The sequence below is a fragment of the Gobio gobio genome (genome assembly GCF_949357685.1).
Source record: "Gobio gobio genome assembly, chromosome: 19".
Taxonomy (NCBI): Eukaryota; Metazoa; Chordata; class Actinopteri; order Cypriniformes; family Gobionidae; genus Gobio; species Gobio gobio.
The window spans coordinates 36,671,004-36,690,048 of NC_137112.1; the positions used below are offsets into that span (position 1 = coordinate 36,671,004).

General features: G+C 36.6%; 1 protein-coding gene across 2 annotated transcripts in view; it reads right to left on the minus strand.

Annotated features, from left to right (window-relative positions):
- The window catches only part of igsf21a (immunoglobin superfamily, member 21a), a 351,578-nt gene that overhangs the window by 187,259 nt on the left and 145,274 nt on the right, over positions 1-19,045 (minus strand). For both annotated transcript variants that reach the window (XM_079844847.1, XM_079844848.1), the window contains exon 2: positions 16,020-16,132. In XM_079844847.1, coding sequence (XP_079700973.1) covers positions 16,020-16,132 — 113 coding nt within the window. The remainder of the gene's footprint in view (positions 1-16,019; positions 16,133-19,045) is intronic.

Genomic DNA, 19,045 nt, shown 5'->3' on the forward strand with positions numbered 1-19,045 from the left:
TTTGTGGATGAAATATTTTTTTGTCAATTTTGTTAAGATAATTTTTTGATCATCTTTACAAAACTCATCTTTTGAACTTAAAAAAATAGGTTGCCAAATACATAAACAAAAAATACATGCATATAAGTGTTAAATTGTTCGGCATGCTTGTTTTATCCGATTCAAACACACACACACACACACACACACACACACACACACACACACACACACACACACACACACACACACACACACACACACACACACACACACACACACACACACACACACACACACACACACACACACACACACACACACACACACACACACACACACACACACATTTATACCCAACCTAACAGTCGAGCCTGAGTCAACAGCAGAGAAATGGTATAGATCAGCATGTCTGCAATTCACTACTTTAAAAGAATAAAAGTAGATGAACAATATGTCCAAACAAGCTGTTCATGCTGGAGCAAACTGCAACAATAAGGGGGAAAAAAACAGATACAATCAACAAAACATTCTATTGCATGTATCCAATAGCGATAGGTGCCAGTCCAAGATGAGTTGATGCGAAATACAGATCTTCTATATGAATCCAGACACAATTAAACACATTGCTGAGGACATATAAAAGCCAAAACAAACACAGACAAAGCCATTTGTTTTGTGCCATTCAGCTCCCCGCTCAACATGCCATAATTGTTCGGATCCAATCGTGCTTTTAAAAGCTTTTTTACTGATGGCATGAATGTGTGTTTTTTTTTCATTATCAGGAGCATGACTAACATCATCACACAGAGTGATGGGTAGAATTAATATTGCTCCGAGCCCACGGGGACAGCGCTGCCCTCGCCTCTCCAGATGCCTTTGAGCTTGGCGGACTCAGAGGTCAGCGTCTCATTTTACACCGACAAAAATCTATTACAAAACCCATCTTTCCGCACAAAGAGTTATACCCAGAGGAGGAGAGGGAAGTTTCTTTAATTGTTTCTCCTCTGCCACAGCTGACCCAAATAGCTGTGGTCCGCACCGTAAAGATAAGCGCAGGACGAGAAGCAGCCGCCATTGATCTAGCTCAAAACTTCAGGCCACTGGAGGACGGGGAGTCACAAAGGGCAAGAGAGATGCTTCATTTCGACAGTAATGACCATGTTCCAAGATTGATTCCCAGCTGTCAAAACCACTTAGAGTTACCACAATTTGTGCCAGCTGTGAAAAAACAGCTATCCCCGCATGACCACGAAGTTGCTAAATTGATGTTAAACTTTTGTTCTTTGTGCGCGGTTCTTTAAAGCTATTTAAATGTGCTACATTTAATCCACTAAATTTGGACTTGTTCCTTTGACTGGATGGAGAACTACTCTCATGCTGCAGTGCCTTTTCCCTACCTATTCAACATGCTGTTTCCTGCTGGCATCTGTTGGTAAAATTGTGTTTCAGAGTGCAGCATGGTGCCCATGTAAACCCCGTTCTAAAATCAACTCAGGGTGCACTTCACTGGCACAATCAGCCCTCTCCAAGCTGTTGCCTCTTTCAAATGGCAAAGGCCACATCGCTGAACCTTTCAGATGTACATCAAGTCCAGGAAGTTTTGTTCTGGGTGCTTTAAAAAAAGAGGAATAGAAAATCTTACTGAGGATTTGGAAAAAAAAATAATATCTAGATGGCAGCAATGGGGGAACATTTGATTCTTCAGAACAAAGACAGACGCTGTGTCTCTCCTGGATGTGCTTTCCGTTGAGAAAACTTCCTCCCTAAACTGCAGTGTGACAACGCAAAAAAAAAAAAATAGCACTCAAGGTGAATGTGACTTTTTTTGAAAAATTCTCCACCTCTTTTTTTCCTTATTCCTGAAGAAAACACGCTTTTGGCAGAGGGCTATGACAATGTCGGCCTAAATGAAAATCTCTTTCCTATTCTAATGCAAATGTCACAATCAGCCTTTGATCCACTCCTAATCGCTCAGTAAACACAGCCTTGTTTGATCATCCTGTGATAGCAAGATGGATTTAGAAAATCTGTTTTGAGACCAATGATGTCCTCAATGTCATGAAAAAAAAATATATATATATATTACTTATAGCACAGTGTTCATTTTGACAGCAAATTTTGATTTAGTTTTAGTCATAGTCTTTTGACTAAAATGCCATTTAGTTTGTCATATTTTAGTCACCTGAATTGTTTTTAGTTTTAGTCTGGTTTTAGTCGACCACATCTACAGTAGATTTAGTCTCCTAAAATCTAATGAGTTTAGTTAAATTATAATACATTAAGCATTTAAGCATTACATAACCGACTGTCACTTGAACTGACATTGACATCATTTTGTTTTTGACATTAAAAATACACGAAAGGGAGCTCAAATCACTTTTTTGCCTGTTTTTTTAAAAACAGCTATATAGTTTTTATAACTTTGTATGTCTGTTTTAGTCAGTAGGCCATATCAGGTTAAGCTAAAGCTTCAAATAAGTTTGTTTATTTATTTATTTATTTTAATTTCAGTTAACATTTATTTAATTTCAAGTAAGGACGTTTTTTTTTTAAATGTTTTAGTTAACTAGTATAACCCTGATACTTTATTGAATATGTGTCAAATACTGGTCTTTCCTCCTGACTATAAATTAAATACAGTTTATTGTGTAACCAAAAACGAATATATAATGCATGACTTTTAGTGATAAACAAGATCGAAATACACCAGGACTCTTATTTTGAAATGTCTACGCCTCTGTTGCAGTTGCAGCTGCTCATTCAAATTTCAGATGAGATAAAATATGCAGTGTTACAACCATCTAAAACATATTACTATATAAACATCGTAAAGTAAACATTGTCATTATTCATCAGCATTAGTTCATAAACAATTGCATAGCATAAATGTGCGCCAATGTTCATTGATTGTGAGCCGCTCTGGAGCGCTGTATTGGGGATGCGGGGGTGAGCCTGTAGAACGCGCAACAGCGCCGTGTTTTCCAGCGGTTATATCAGCACGTTCAAATCAAATGTGCGCATCTGTTACACAGGATATCAGTTCTGACTGGATCTCTTCCCTAATTGTCCCTCCCTAACATTTTCGTCTCGTTTTTATTTGTTGACGAAAATGACAGTTGATTTTCGTTATAGTTTTTGTCATCCAACACTAGTTTTTATTTGGTTATCGTCTCGTTTTCGTCAGTGAAAAAAGGTTGTTGACGAAAATTATGACGAAAATTATTCGTCAACGAAATTAACACTGTTATAGCGGAGGAGTTTTAACAAGTGTTCTGAACGATCTGAACGCACGGTCTGAAGCGCATGGTGCACTTAGGGCCTGTTCGAATTCACTTTTGCTAGTTTAACGACGGAAAATTGGAAAATTGGTCTTTGCATTCAATTGTATACAAACATTTGAGTTTCTATGGAACATTGGTTTCCACACAAATAATAAGCAGTTTTCAGCTCTGATAAGAAATATTTCCTGAGCATCAAATCAGCATACACAATTTTTTCCAACCAAATTCTGGGTTGAGCCTTTTGGGTCATTTTTGGGGTTACCCATATCCTGGATCAGACATAACAACCCAGAGTTGCGTTATTTATCGCAGGCTGTTTGCAATATCTTCAGGAGAGAGCAGTGCAGCTCCGTAAAATTGGTGCATGTCTTCGGTAAAACACAGGTTTGTGTACATTTTATTGTATCTATAAATTCTTTATTGTGCAGTATATTGTTTACATTTTATGCAAAGCAACATACAGGGGTGTGAAGCGAGTCACCTAAATGAGTGTCGCATCAGTCTTTCTGTGTGATGGAAACGACTGATGTCTCGCATAAAGTTTTATTATTTTATTTAAAAAGATACAGAATATAAATACTTAGGATGTTAAAATATGTTCTCAGAACTGTACACTGGTTTATGTAAAGGTCAGTCGGAGCATATTTCGGCTATGAGTGAAACGCAGGGTGGAGGTCTGACTTCCCCTGCTGAACAAGGTACAAGCTCTGGCATGAGATCCAGCACCGTTATGGTGGAAACAGGACAACAGAGACCGGTCAATTACACTTGAATTACTTCTAAACGTATAATTTTTACTTCTAATATTTGTTAAACAAGCTTAAATGTAGGCAATATGTATTAAAACGATATATATGCTATACTGTAAAATATGATAGAAAATAAAGGAAATATCAGTGAAACAGTGGTTATGTGAAGAATTTTAAAAAGTTTAAAGGATTAAGACTTGTTCACACTGGGACGATTATCATGTGCGGTTATCACCAATGTTAAACGCCTCATGACTAAACAAAGGGCACCAAGTGTGCACACCAACTCGCAAAATGGCAGGCGTAAAAGCCTCGGTTTTTTAGAAGAAGAAGAAGATGACGATGAAGAGGAAATAAGTAGATGAAGAAAAAGATGCAATGAGGCAAGATGATTGTAGAGCTGCTGGTCTCTTTGGTGTCTGAACACAAATAACTTTACGGTGAACGAAATACGCTGACGATAAGCATGCCAGTGTGCATGAGGCTTTAAGTTAATCCGTAAACATTGAATCATGTATGAAGTAAAAAAAATAAGCTAGTATTATAGTAAAAATTAATCAACCCATTATGCTGGGTAAAATTAACCCAACATGTGTTCTGTCCAACAGTAAGAACAATGACGGATCATGAGACACTGAAGACTGGAGTAATGGCTGCTGAAAATAAAAAAATGTCATCAACACTAACCGACCCCAAACTTTCGAAAGTTAGTGTACTTGCATTTATATTTAAAAAAGCATCCACTCTGCTCAAACAAATGTGAGAGTCCAGAATCATCAAGTGGTTTGAAATCCACTGCCTTGAATAATTAGTCAACAAATTGGCTGGATTCCAGATTGATCTGACCACAATCAGACACATTTCTTAGACTGTGTTTACATTTCACACATTTTTTGAGTTTAAAATTTTTATGGGTCTTGAGTATAGTCTGTAAAAAAAAATATGGACGTAGTGGCCGTGACGTCACCATATAGGGTTTTGAAGAGCAGATTTGAAGCCTCAAAGTCGGCCGTTGCCATCTTTGCAGTGCGTCACTGCGCACCACTCTCGGATAACTAAAAATGGGAAATGAGGCGGGACGTGGATGGAGCTGAGGTGACGTGATGACTAAGAGACAGCAGACAAATGGCAATCCACCTGTCACTCAAAGTGACCACGCCCTTAATTATGCCCTTTATATAATGGAAACGAATGAGTCATAAAAAAATTCACCCCCCTCACTGAAGGGTAAAATTAGCTGTATAGACCAAACCCACAAATTGTATCATGCTGTAAACATGATTTTTTTCTGCTGTAAAGTTGGGCATTTTAACATGGGGCTCAATGAGATTCTGCTCCCTTCTGGAGCCTGTCTCTAGTGGCCAGTCGATGAATTGCAGTTTAAGTCACTTCCGTATTGGCTTCAAGAGAAACTGTGAGAGGTTGCCGCTTAGTCTTGAGAAGTGTTTTAAAAAGTGGCTCTATTTTTTACTAGAAATGCTTTAAAAAACACAACACTCATGGTGTCAAGATACTCCAAAAACTGTCCAAATATGCCTGTTTGCACATGTATGGTGTTAAGTGCAGCATGCTGTCAGCCTGCAAAACAAAGCACCAAAATACATAAAGACGACACAATTTAAAACTCACTTATCGACCCTATAGAGTCAATCATTGTAACACATCATCACTAATGACAACAACACTTCAACTATTTAACAACCTATAGCTGTATTATACACTCTTAGCATAATGACATTCAGTGTCTCTCAACAAATGTATGTTGCATTTTGCATGTTATTCCATTTTTCCACACTGCACACACAATTCTGGGACCATCAGATGCAGTTTCCTTTGGAAAAACAACTAAAATTGATAGGATGATCATCATTTCCCTTTAAAAACCCATGTAATTTAATGGGACACAGCTTCTGTGAGGACTATTAAACTATTTTAGAGTGCAGCTCGAAATACTGTAGCAAGTCTTGTTTGATTTTCTAATTAATTTCTTCATTTTCACACCGTTTATTCTGCAAAAAGCACGGTACGTTTAATGAACGAAGGTAGAGGCCTTTAAAAAACTAATTGAGAAGAAATTGTAGCATTTTATTTTTTTAATTTCAGAGATAACATAATCTCAGTGGCAGTAATTCTCGAAGCAAAATCGGTCTTTTAGGGGCTCATTAGACAGAAACATTACATTTAGAGCATCATTTGCTCTGGAGAGTTTGCTTGTGTGAATTTGCACTAGATATAAAGAAGTAAGCATCTTTGCTTTTAATTTTTGCATCTGAATATTGATTCAAAGCTTTTCAGAGCCACATTCAGCGTAAATATCAGAGGACATCAAACAATTACGTGGACCATTTGTTTGATTATTATTGTATGCTGTATTACCCTCATAAGCCTGAGTTACTTGGTAATAGTTTGCTACTTGTGCAACATCCAGGGTATTTAAACCCTTGTTAAATGATTAAAACGGCATGTTTCCCATCATTTCGTAGGTCATCTTCGCCTTTATCTGAAGCTTTAACGAAAACCCTAATAATCACATTGTTTTCACAGCCTTCACCTCAGACAGCCTACACAGCATAAAGCACTGCCTTCAGAAAGCAATCTAGATTCTTTAGAGTCGAGGGAGGGTAAAAATATCCAGAAAACAATATTTTTAGCTACGCCGTGCAACTCTCGCCGAAGACTAAAGAGCTTTTTTTCCCGCCGAGAAGCAAATTTGCATGACACAATTACACAAGGGCTTCTAAAATAGCAGAAAGAGTGGCGTGTGGGAGCCTCACAGGAGTGCACCAACTACACAAAGTGAGAACGCACAGACTCCATCCAACACTTCTGTTACTATAGCAACCAAGTGTAGGAATTTCTCAAACCAGGAATCGGAATGCGGTGCCTGGCAGGTTTAATGTTGAGAAATCGTTTTGTTATTCAATCTGAGATCACCACCTCTGGGTCAAGAGGTCCTCTGCGGTTGACAGTACATATAACGCTAACAAACAAAAAGAAAGTGGTTGAGGTAGCTTTCCGTTATGGTGGTCCGAAAGACAGGCGTGTTAATCTGCACACTCCTCCACTCCTTAAAGCTGCATTATCTTGCCAAGAGCAAAGTAATTTGCATACTGTAATGGTGTGCTTCAGTGTCAATACTGGTAATGAGATTTGCGAAAGACGTGGGCTACAAACTAAGCTGGGGAAACAACCAAAGTGTCCGGAATATTAGAGCTGAGTGGGAGCCAGAATGCCAAAGATGTGCACATGAGAGTTAAAGGTTGACTTTGAAAAAAAAGGGCTTTCTGAGATGTTGCTGGGTGATATTCACAGCTTTTCAATAAAGGCGCACCTTGAAAATCCATTATGTTGATGACTCGGCAATATCAGACGTTTTTCAACCACTATATCTCGGTGAAGCCGGTTCCTTATTAAAAATAGGACTACACTGAAAAAAGTGGTGTAGAAACAATTTTTACTCAGAATTCTTAGAAAATGTTACATTGAATTAAAAAGAAATGGCAAATAACATACATATTATATACAACTTTGGAAAATTATTTGATTACAATGTACATGCTGACAAAAAGAAAAGAAGAAGCTTTATCTAATGCTAGCCTATTTAATCTGCATGTCCTATGGCAGCAAACTTTTCAGTGGAAAATAATGGCACAAGCCGTACGAGTCCTGAGGGCAAATCAGTGTTAAACTCCCTCTACTGGGTGCAAACCGCTGCCCAGCATGTGTAAAACCTGCGCTCTGAAGAGTAATGAGCAAGAGAGGGTTAATCTGGTAAGATCATAGGTAATTCAGAGTGGCACTCAACAGGCAGTCATGCGGAAACTCAGAGTTAGCAGCCGTCACCGTCGAGCTGCCCGGTGGGACGGGGCCGAGGCTATCTCTTCATTAGAATGACATAATCAGTACAAGCACAACGTGAGATGAACTGCCAGGCGTTTCATTGAGGAAAATTCTCCATGGGCCTTCCCAGAATTCTAAGCTCGCGCCCAGCTCCATGGGCGTAACATAAAATAACTTCAAAGTGATTTCTAGGTCTATTTTTAGCACCACCCATGGTGCATTATCAAGGCATCAATGGTCTGTCTGTAGTTTTATAAAAGCCCATTCCAGTGGTCTCACTGGGAAACACGGACATATATTTGTTAATTTAAGCCTCTTTGCAACGCCGCACTTACTCAGGATGCTTTTATGCATTTGGACTACTATTTGCATTAATACTTTAACTTCTAAAGATATGGCGAATGCGTTGGGTGGGCTCCTCCAGGACTTTGACGTCTGTGCTCAGGAACATTATAAACCTGAGGGAATCTATTTAAATGAATAAAAGAAAAGCATTTTCTGCTAACATCATGTAGCACTTGAACTGTTCACATTTTCCAACTTCAAGTTGCATCCTCACAAAAATCTGAAAGTGTAAGGTAATGTACAGTAATGAATGCATTGCAAAGCTTCTTTTCAAATAAATACATTAAATATTGATTTAAATATTTGAAATTATTGTACTCTCTTATGCGCAAATTAGCTTAAAGCTACAACAAAGAAAGATATTCCATTAAAAAGCTGAAGCATTTTGCTTAAGCTTTGTTCATTTAGCATCACATTTACCTCAGTGTCCACAGCTGGTTAGTTCACTAGAGAAATTAACTCTTTCGCTACATATATGCACTATATTAGCCTATATATTCATTATATTCTACTTAACCTGGTAGTGATGTCTTGATTGTTTAATGTATGTTTAAATAAATCAGTCATGAAAATGACAGACACTGTGTATAAATGATTATATTTCAACAACGAATTGGAGTAAAAAAAACAATTTTATAGTTAGATTTAGAAGTTAATGCAAAAACTGCCTTATGTGAAGTATACATGTTTGCATACACTTTGTTATTTAAGTGTTGATTATTATATCTAAAAAATAAATAGCAACTCAATTTAGGCTAATAGTTTGGGCTCTGTTGTTGACCTTTAATGTGCAAGTAAGGGCTCCATATAGTTTACAGCATTAGCAGAAAAAGTTTTTTTATCTTTCAGAAACTTTTAGTTATAATTGAATTAATTTAAGGACAAACACAATCTGTTCAGTAAATCACTGTTTAATAATAAAAAAGTGTTATATTCAGTTTTCTCTCTCCTGATGCACCAAACCTGTACCGAACTGTGACTTCAAAACCGAGGTACGTACCGAACCGTCAGTTTTGTGGGCTGTTACACCCCCAATATAATATAATTAATATAATATAATATAATATAATATAATATAATATAATATAATATAATATAATATAATATAATATAATATAATATAATATTATATAATTAATATAATATAATATAATATAATATAATATAATATAATATAATATAATATAATATAATATAATATAATATAATATAATATAATATAATATAATATAATATAATATAATATAATATAATATAATATAATATAATAATATAATATAATATAATATAATATAATATAATTAATATAATATAATATGTATATATATATATTTGTTTAGAAAATGGTAAACTGAGTTAAACTGTGTCAGAACAAATTCATCTTGATAATGTCAGATAACTTTTATAGAAAGGTATTTCATGGATAATAATCAACCAATCAGCTGTCAGCTGTTACATTTAAGTACACAATTAGATAATACCGGTTTAGGTCAACTGCTTACCAAGCAATGCTTCATTTTGTTCAGTCTGTGGTGTAAACGATCACATTAGCAATTAAAGAAAAAACACTTAAGCAAAACATGCTCAGGTCAAAGTGTCTGAATAATTTTGGTCCCAATTTTTTATAAATGTTACTGGTAATCCACTGTATGAAGAATTTTGGGGTATAATATGTGACAGTTAACTTTATTGTGCTATCCTCACTTACATAAATGAACTATAGTGTCCTGCACCCACTAATAAAAAAAATTATCTGGTGTCTGAATAATTTTTGGTTTGACTGTATATAAAAGTTCTTACAGGTTTACATGCATCAAAGGTCAAAATGCTTTCATTTTGTCCTAATACATTGCACATCACCACATTTTTCAATGATTCTCAAGCAACTCTTTCCGCAAGCTACTCTGTTCTGATTGGCCAGATGGCCCAGTCTGTTATGATTAGTCTACCGCTTACAGTGCATGTCGGAAACAAACTTCAGCTCCGACGACTTTCTAAAGCACAGCGATTGTACGCACTGTAAACACAATAACAATAATGGCGATTTTACCATATCAATCCAACATTGGAAGAACCTGAACCTCCATTGCAAGGAAGACTTGACGACTGCTCTGCAAAAGCAAATTCTCTTTGTTAATACTTCCCAAGGATGAGGATGTGAATAGTAAATGGTTAAAATGACCACAGAGATATCACAGCAGTATAGCCTTTAGACAATTTCTTCTTATATCTCTGTGAGGTCTAAATTGGGTTTACCAAACACTTATCAGTTGCTTTCAGAAATTATCAGCTTTTCATGAGGAGACTAAATCCAGGATTACATCTCAAACGTGTCTCAAAACAATGTAACTGAAGTAACGTTACAGCGCTTCACTAGATGTGTTTGTATAAGTTGATGTGTGGGCGTTGATGCAGGGATCGTCAGTATTTGAATCTGAAAGAGCGCGTGTTCTGTGGGCGTGGTCGCATTAGCGGATAATGAAGTGGCTCGCGAAAGACTGATCTATCACTTTTCAACCAGATTACATAAACACAGCGTATTTGTTTCCGATTTGGTTTACATTGTTTAACGAATTCGTTTGCCCATATAATCTTAAGATATTAAGTTTAAGCTTATTTGGCTTGCTGTCTACTGATGTGGGGCTCGATGAAGCGGCTTTAACTCAAGCTCTGATATACCCCCATAGTGACTAAATGATTATGTAGGGCAAGGTACCTAAGATAAAAGTGGAGTTTGGGGAGGTGGTGGGATGCTGGAACATCTGAGACTGAGGAGAGGTAAACAGCTGTTTATATACTCTGGCTGTTGATTGAAAGATTAGATGGACTCGCTCCTCCCTAAATTACATTTGGAACTGCACTTAAAACCTGACATTTCAACGTTTCTTTAGAGATATGTCTTTTGTTTGTGAGACAAGTATTCACTAAGCTAGAGTTTCTTTTCTGAAGACTATCTGAACGTCTTTAACAGAGAGGCTGCAGATCGCGCATCATGTTTGTTTTCTTTATTTTGCAAAAAGCAAAACATTTAGTTTTTATTGTGACGGTGCACAAAAAAAAATAGAACCTTAACAGATTATAATGATGTATAACACTTGCCTGAATGATAAAAAACGACAGAGTTATTTGAGTCTATTTGGCATTGATAAGAAAAAAAGAGAGCCGATCGCGCCGGCGCGACCGCCGACTCGAGAGGGTTAAAGACGGGAAAGTGCCTACTTTGTTTGGACTTGCTCCACAGAATCACAACCTGTAAGAACAAATAATTATTGATGTATATAATTTTCTACTGGGTTTTTCAAAATATGTCGTTTCGTGTTTTATATTGTTTTGGTCTCAAGCTAACCAGCTAACTCACGTTATTACTGTCTTACTGAAATACGTCTGCAAATCAGCTGTGGGCCACTATTACCTAAAACTGTGTCTATTAATGCAGATTGTCTGTTGTACTTACTTAGATTAGATTAGATTAGATTCAACTTTATTGTCATTACACAAGTACAAGTACAAGGCAACGAAATGCAGTTTAGGTCTAACCAGAAGTGCAATAGCAGCAAGTGCAGGATATACAATGGATGCGTAAGTGCAGGACATGGATATGTACTGAATATGTATAAATATGTATAAATAGAGAGACGTTATTACTATAAACAGAACTGAATTTACATGTACAGTGAATAAATATACAGATGGCTATTACTATAAACAGAATTTACAGGTGAATATGTACTATGAATACAATATACAGATGGCTATTACTATAAACAGAATTTTACAGATAGAGGTATACAATAATATGTTAGGCTAATATGAGGAATAGCAGTGGATTAGGGTAGTGCAATAAATTATGGACAGAGCTATCCGGAAAAAAAAAAAAAAAATAAAAGTGTAAAGTGCAGTGGAAAGTGGTTGCATATTACAGTTAGAAGTACAGTGCAAAATGCAAATGTAAACATTGGTACTATAAATACAGTCGGCAGTGCAAATGAGCATAATCCAGTTAAGATATGGCAGTGCAAGATGCATATGTAAACAGTTGTTACTGTGATAAACAGTCGGTAGTGCAAATAACAAAGTGAAGGAAGATGTGAGGTAGGAGAGTTATCAGTTTATGAGGGAAGTGGATCAACGGGGGTTTGAGTTCAATAAAGAGACCGCTCTGGGGAAAAAACTGTTCTTGGAGTACTTACTGAAAAAGGATGGAGTAAGATTTGTATTACAAACTTTAATGTTACATCAGTCATTCACGTTAGTGCTCGACTAACGTAAGCAGCATTATTGATACATTTCCCACATGTGCACCGCAATAAATTAGACATATACACATTGGTTTGTTGATGGACATACACTATTTTTACCATTAATGTGGATGGTGAGGAATTACAGTTGCAACATCTCATGATGAACGTCAAAAAGAGTACTGTATCACTGAGAAACAGCGTCTTCTTGACATGTACACAACACCAGCTACAGTGTTTGAGGGCGGGTCAAAGTAAACCAAGTGATGAGTAGCCTTAACAAAGTGGGATTGGAATTACTGGCATTTAGGTGGCTCATTGAGGAGTTGCTTCTTTCTACGTTATTGAGAGACAATAACTTTATTTATCATGGACTTTCGACTTTACAACTTTGCAGAACGTTTACATTCACAAACTGCTATATTATACACACTGCATGAAAGGGAATATTCGAAAAAGCATAATAGGGGCACTTTAAAAATTCTACAACAGTCTGTGATATAATTCATTTTTTGCATTGCCTCAATAAACACCATTATCTAACAATTGTTATGTTTTGTTGAAGCAGTTTGAACTAGCTTTCCCTTCATCAGATATTATGCATGTAAAACACCAGTGGATATTGAAATGCACACTCCACTCAAAACTTGATTTGCTGTTGTCATGGACCTGAAGCAGAGGCAGCTATTAAGACGAAAACGAATCCTCCAATCAGGCAACAAGCCTCAATTTGGCATGAGTGCTTTTTGGCAGCGCTGGTTAAAGAGCCTCTCCATAGCAATATCCTTTATCTGAGCAGCAGAGGAAGCCCCTCAGCCCGACAGAGAATCTTAAAGGAGAAGTCGGGCCATGGTGTGCATTACAAAACCCTCAAACCGGGCCCGTCAAGATAACAGCGTCCCCGTAATGAACAACCCACAGCTGCGATCTTTTATTCAAACAGCCTCTGTGTCATCCGCCAGAGCATTTGATTAGATATTGTAAATCCCAAAGGTGGATATCAACCACGGTTACATTTCGAACACAAGCAAAAATTGAGAAGTCGACAGTTTAGTCAAATAAAAACCTGAGATTAAAGAAGCTTTGGCAGCCAAGTGTAGATAATTGATTTATAATGTATTAGGCCCTGTGATGATCAGCAGTCATAGGAGACAGCGGGTTGGTTCATATTACCACCTTGCAGTTTTGATCAGACGCCAATAGGCGATTTTGACAGCTCTGCCCGCAGAGACATTTCCCTTAAATTGCGGTTGTCAATGTGCAAATAGACATTTCTTCTCAGCTGTTAAGCCAATCAGATGTGCGTGCTTTGCCTCCATTCATTATCACGCGAACTTGTTCTGTTGCAAAAGAAAAGAGCTGTGCTTTTTGCTATTTCCACAGTCACATAACTCTGTGAGGATATGAATTAGGAATTGAATATTACCTTCATAAAAAATTTATTCTCAATCGTTCATAACTTTTTTTCCCCTGTCAAAAACCCCCACCAAAGTTAACTTTCATCTGGGCAGTAAACAGCCAATCATGCAGGGGAGAGACCTTGTACCAACAAACAAGCTTCCTGGAACCTATACTGATTCAGTGGGACTGTCTAACCGTTCAGTATGATGTATGAGACTATAGCTAATATGTAAAGTGCTATTAATCTCTTTTTGTTCTGTCTGGAAAGGTCAGCATTTGCAAAGACAAGTCTGGAGACAGTAGATGTGTCGCATTTTGTGAACAGAAGGTTGAATCAAAGACAGTGTTTTGCTCTTAAACAGATACGGCCTTAACCATCTGTCTGTACATGATTAGATCACAGCGTTTGACTGTATATTGAAATATGGTACATCCACAGCTATGAGATTTGTCCATATTGGTTTTACTACATTATACAGACTTTACATTAAGGCAGTCTGTTCATATATATTGCATATGCAATTTATGCAGCTATATACAGTATAATGCATTCAGAAATGTCTAGCAAAAGTGCTTAAATAATCCATTCGCTCATTGCTTTGCAATATGCTAATAGTGGGTGGTAAAATGTGAAGCATCCAGCTGGGATCCATTAAGACATGGCCATCAACACCAGATGAATATTAAAGATGAAGTATTTCTGTGCCACTATCATCAACAAACAGAATTGTAAAAATTATTCCAAAACACTCAATTGCCATTGGTCAAACAAACAGGCAGTCCCTCCCCAAACGCATATCATTGATTGAACCAATGCTGCAGGTCCAAATAGACTGGAAGTAACCATCCCATTGATTTTTAATGATAACTTATAAACTGTTAAAAGACAGGGCTACAAGGTTGTTAGTGGTATATGCTTTTGTCGAAGCTATCAGCCTGTATTGTATCAACTTAATTTAAAGAAATCATGTTTACCAATATAACAATATTGATTTGGCAGAAAAATCTTTACCAATCAGATAATCACAACAGGCAAATCTTAACAAAACAACACTTTAGCGGCCACCACACTCACATGAAGCACTTTGGCATGTAGTTCTCTCCTTCATTAAAGGGATAGTTCACCCAAAAATTAACATTTTGTCATCATTTACTCACCCTCAAGTTGTTCCAAACCTGTATGAGTTTCTTTCTTCCGATGAACACACAATAATTATATTTTGAAGAATGTCGGTAACCAGACAGTTGACGGTAGCCATTGACTTCCATAGTAGGAAAAATAAAATACTATGAAAATCAATGGCTCCCGTTAACTGTCTGGTTACTGACATTCTTCAAAATATCTTCTTTTGTGTTCAACAGAAGAAAGAAACTCATACAACTTGAGGGGGAGTAAATGATTACAGAATTTACATTTTTGGGTGAATAATACCTTTAATCCCTTTAAAGTCAATCTTGTACCTTTGTCTGATTTTCAAATACGTATTTCCTTCAAATTAAAGTTTTTAATGTTGTGATTCACCTTTGGTTTGGTTCATGGCTTATAACTCTTTAAAGAAGACCTTTTCAAAATCCCTATTAGGAAAACAAATGGGGAAAATTAATGGGATAAAATACTTCCAGAACTAAGAGTGCTGAAAAAGTGGACGGGTACTATTGCACTCTATGGTCAAACATACCAAGCAATTTTTAATAAATAAATATTTTGATATGAAATATACATTTGAAATATAATTTTGACCTAACCCTAACCCCAGTATACTACAAATGTACAAACTACAAAACAATCTTCCTCTAAGGTCATTTTCACTATAAATACAAAAATAGATTAGTGGCAGAATGCATTTGTATGAAACAAGAGCGATCGCTCGAGCAAGTCTGCAGTGCGATACGAAAGACAAGAAAGTAGCAGAGGGGTTGCGTTGATCAGTCAGATATAGTGTTTCCATGTTAATGTATATATCTGACTATGTAATGCTGCAGCTGACCAATAAGAAGCAAGTATTCCATAGAGATGTTCAATAATAGTCTCTATGGCGTCAAGATCACACAGTTCAAAAGGCTCAACTTTCACAAGTTATATTGCAATAATAGATCCAATCAGAGAACAAAAAACAGACAATGAACTCAAACAGAACATTAATGGTGAAATATTAGCACATATGCAAAAAACAGCAACTTACCCTGTACCAAACAATCTCTCTCAGTCTTCCATCTGTCTTGAAGTTGCACTTTAGAGTCACTGTTTCTCCCACGACAACCGGTAGCAAGGGCTCTATCGTTACGGTCAGATATCCTGCAGAGGCAAATGAAGATATCACTGGAACCTTGTTAATTTTCACACATTTAAAAAAGAGCCAAATGGCCAGATGGCGATACACAGGGTGCAGGTTGAAAAACTTAACATAAATTATATCATGGTGGTCTGGTTTATCATATTATTAAGATTTATTACAGAATTAATTGAAACTAATTGAAACACTTCTGTTTCTAAGGGAAAAAAATACTTTCACTTCAAAATAACTAAAGCATATCTGCCATGCTGAATCTGAAGTCTACAAAATGAGAATCGCTCAAAGAGTCACGTTTTATGATCATGAATATAACAAGGCCACAAACACATTTGCACAATTAAACAACAAACAATGAATAACACTGAAACAAATTGAAATAAACTGTTTATTCAAGACATTATTAAGATTGCAGAATATTCATTTATACCACTTCTGAGATGTACCTTCAGTTTTAGATAAAATTGCACATTAACTTTGAGTAAAAACAAGTTGTTGCCTTACATTTTAAAAGTACAATCAACTTACAGTGCATTTGTTGATAAATAAAGAAGTAAATGCAGTATAATTTATTTAGTTAAATTAGTTATGTAAATTACATGCAAAACTTTAAAGGGATAGTTCACTCAAAATTGAAAATTACCCCATGATTTACTCCTCCTCAAGCCACCCTAGTGTCATGGTGTGTTTTGGTTTTGTTTCCAGTTCATGTTTAATGTCTTTTATTTTTGAAGTTGATCTCATTCATGGTTCCTGTTAGTCATGTGATTCCCTTGCCCTCATGTGATCTTGTCATGTGCGTCCCTAGTCTCTTGTGTCATGTTTTCATTGGTTCATTGCCTGGCTTGTTCACAGGTGTGTCTTGTTTAGTCAATAGTCCTTGTGTATTTAAGCCCCCATGTTTGCCATGTTTCCTTGTCTAGCTTTGTTATATGTAACCCACTGTTGGTGAGCATCGGTTCATGGTTTGAGTCAAATCAAAAGTCATTGTTTGTTTTCTATATGTTCATCTTTATAGTTAAACTGCACTTGGGTTCTCACTTCAACTTGCCTCCAGTGGCTCCCTCGTTACACCTAGGTGTATATTATATTCTTCTTTCAGATGAATTAAATCTGAGTTATATTAAAACAATGCCCTGGCTCTTACAAGCATTATAATGGCAGTCCAAAATTTGAAGGCCAAAAAAGTGTATCCATCCATTATAAATGTAATCCACATGGTTCCGGGGGGTTATTAAAGGCATTCTGGAGCAAATTGATGGGTTTTTGTAAGAAAATTATCCATATTTAATACATTATCAAGTAAAATATCTAGCTTCCGGCGGACCGCCTTCTGTATTAAAGTTACAGAAAAAGTATAACTGGCGCGACGGTGACGTCGGACATAGCGTAAGCGTTTTGAACTGTGAGAGGTGTTACACTTTCTTCGTAAGTTAAATACAGAAGGCAGTCTGCCGGAAGCTAGACATTTTACTTTATAAAGTTTTAAATATGGATATTTTTCTTACACAAACTCCTCGATTCGTTTCAGAAGGCCTTTATTAACCCCCCAGAGCAGTGTGGAGCACTTTTATAATGGATGGATGCACTTTTTGGGCTTAATATATCTCATATTGTATTTATCTAAAAGAAGAATACACCTAGGATGGCTTGAGGGCGAATAAATTATGGGATTATTTTCATTTTTGGGTGAACTATCCCTTTAAGTGTGTTCAGTTTACAGAACTCAAGTTATACTCATTTTGTGTCATCAAAATTAAATGAGAAATCATACTATTTATTCTGTTCTAATACTCAAAGATATGAAGCAACACGAAACAAAAAGTCCCCAAAATCGGGAGTGGATCTGCATTTCCCTAGTATAAAACAGATAAAAATAATAAATAAATAAAACATATAAAAGTTTTAAAATGTAATTAAAAAAGTTTTTTTGCCTCATTCTTGAACTAAGATCTTCTCAACAGCACATCTCACACATTCAGAAGTGTGAAGGAGAGCTTCCTTTGCTCCATTAATTACACTTAAGCCATGGACACTTTGCCATCTGTTTAATTTTGTCTCCAAATCAGCTTGGTTATGGCTGTCCCACCCCACAATTAAACTGACGCTTCAGCTAACTCCTGCTAGCCACAACTATAACAAACAATTAGCCAGCGACTTCATACACAGGCTTTTGTGGACCTGCACCTTATCATGGCATATGGCAGAACATTGTATGCATGCAATTTGACCTTATCTATTTGCAAAACCCTTTTTTTCTTGTCCTAAAATGCTTTGTAACAAGTTTTGCGTCATTTCAAAAGAATTCTATGGGAAACAAATTGTTCCACATCAGACCGTGCACCTAGCTCACATATGCGGATCTCTGGATAATTTCTGATTAACCAAATACGTGCTCCCGGTTTTGGGAGTTAATGATCATAATCACAAAGTTGATCACATTTCCGACACACTGAAAACACATTTATCAAAATGCTTAGGTGCAGACATGAATGACAAATGGAAGAGCTCTCGCCTCTTTAGGATAAAGATGGGAACGTCCTGCACTAGTGAGCACTCTCTCTAGCTGCCTAGCAGGTGGCCTGGATCCTACTGACTGCACAGTCTATCCATCTAACCAGTCAATACTCCTCTTACCACAGACAGCGAAAGAGGAGGGAGATCCACAACATCAATGTGAGGAAAATTTGCTTCATTATTTATTTAACTATAATAACAAATCCTATATGCACTTAATGCATTCATTTGCTATTACAGGAGAGGATAATTACTGCAGGTGTTTTATGTTCATCTGGAACATCACTTCATAAGGCGATATCCAATCTTACATGCCGGTGCATGCTGGGAAATTAAGTCCCTCATAGTGGGGGACAAATTAAAATAAAACTCCTTTGTGCTCCCTGCCAATCTGCTCATTT